The sequence below is a fragment of the Pollicipes pollicipes genome, unplaced genomic scaffold (assembly GCF_011947565.3).
Source record: "Pollicipes pollicipes isolate AB1234 unplaced genomic scaffold, Ppol_2.1 Scaffold_6686;HRSCAF=7923_pilon_pilon_pilon, whole genome shotgun sequence".
NCBI classification, from domain to species: domain Eukaryota; kingdom Metazoa; phylum Arthropoda; class Thecostraca; order Pollicipedomorpha; family Pollicipedidae; genus Pollicipes; species Pollicipes pollicipes.
The window spans coordinates 41,579,455-41,580,552 of NW_023596921.1; the positions used below are offsets into that span (position 1 = coordinate 41,579,455).

General features: G+C 62.3%; 1 protein-coding gene across 1 annotated transcript in view; it reads right to left on the reverse strand.

Annotated features, from left to right (window-relative positions):
- Nucleotides 1–217: 217 nt before the first annotated feature.
- LOC119108351 (potassium voltage-gated channel protein Shaker-like) overlaps nt 218–1,098 on the reverse strand; it is a 17,933-nt gene continuing 17,052 nt past the window's right edge. Inside the window, exon 5 of the mRNA XM_037231927.1 lies at nt 218–230. Coding sequence (XP_037087822.1) covers nt 218–230 — 13 coding nt within the window. The remainder of the gene's footprint in view (nt 231–1,098) is intronic.

Here is a 1,098-nt window from a genome sequence, read left to right on the forward strand (position 1 = left end):
CCAGGCAGGAGGGCTCACTGCCGCCTCCTGCCCGCGGTGGAGTGTCACGGGAGGAGCTCGGCTGCCCCGCCAGGCAGGAGGGCTCACTGCCGCCTCCTGCCCGCGGTGGAGAGTCACGGGAGGAGCTCGTTGCCCCGCCAGGCAGGAGGGCTCACTGCCGCCTCCTGCTCGGTGGAGTGTCACGGAGGAGCTCGGTTGCCCCGCCAGGCAGGAGGGCTCACTGCCGCCTCCTGCCCACGGTGGAGAGTCACGGGAGGAGCTCGGTTGCCCGCCAGGCAGGAGAAGCTCCGCTCGCCTCCCCCGCGGTGGAGTGTCACGGGAGGAGCTCGGCTGCCCCGCCAGGCAGGAGAAGCTCCCCGCTCGCCTCCTGCCCGCGGTGGAGTGTCACGGGAGGAGCTCGGTTGCCCCGCCAGGAGGGGAGGCTCCAGGCCGCCTCCTGCCCGCGAAAGGGACCACACGGAGGGGCTTACCAGCGGCCGACACCAGCTGAGTCCCGCCAGTCCCGCCGGCAAGCAGACCTTCCATCTCCTCTCGCCAGTCTTCGGCTGTCCTACGCTAGGGCGAGCCAGCTCATCAATCTCGTGTTCATACAAGCCGGTTCGCACGGGACATTAATACATGCATGGTACGCACGTCTACTGATGCGAGGGGACCAACAATGGCACTTTCGGCAGTAGTACTTTCGCCGACCTACAGCAGCTGGTGATGCTTTGCCAGCTATAATTAGCTGTACGGACTGGGACGTTGGCAAGTGTTTGAACTGCAAACATGTGTGACACGGAAAACAGTGCTGCTTTGCACTGTTTTGTAGCACCATGTGATCTTCGATTGCTAGGTTTGGAGCGCGCAAAAATTACCTCGAGCGAGCCAAAACCACGAGCCAAAAATTAGGCGCCACTCGGCATTTCCTCAAACTATGCACACATGTTACACCCGGGTGAGCGGCAAGCACTCTAAGTTTCCATCCATCCACTCTGAAGTCCTCATGATCAAAGCGGCGTGAGCAGACGACGCCCTGACATCGTCAACGCTGCCAGACGGAGCCCAATGCCTTCGAGTGGCGCTGTAACAGCCAAGTGCCATGCTGTTGCTGTTCGA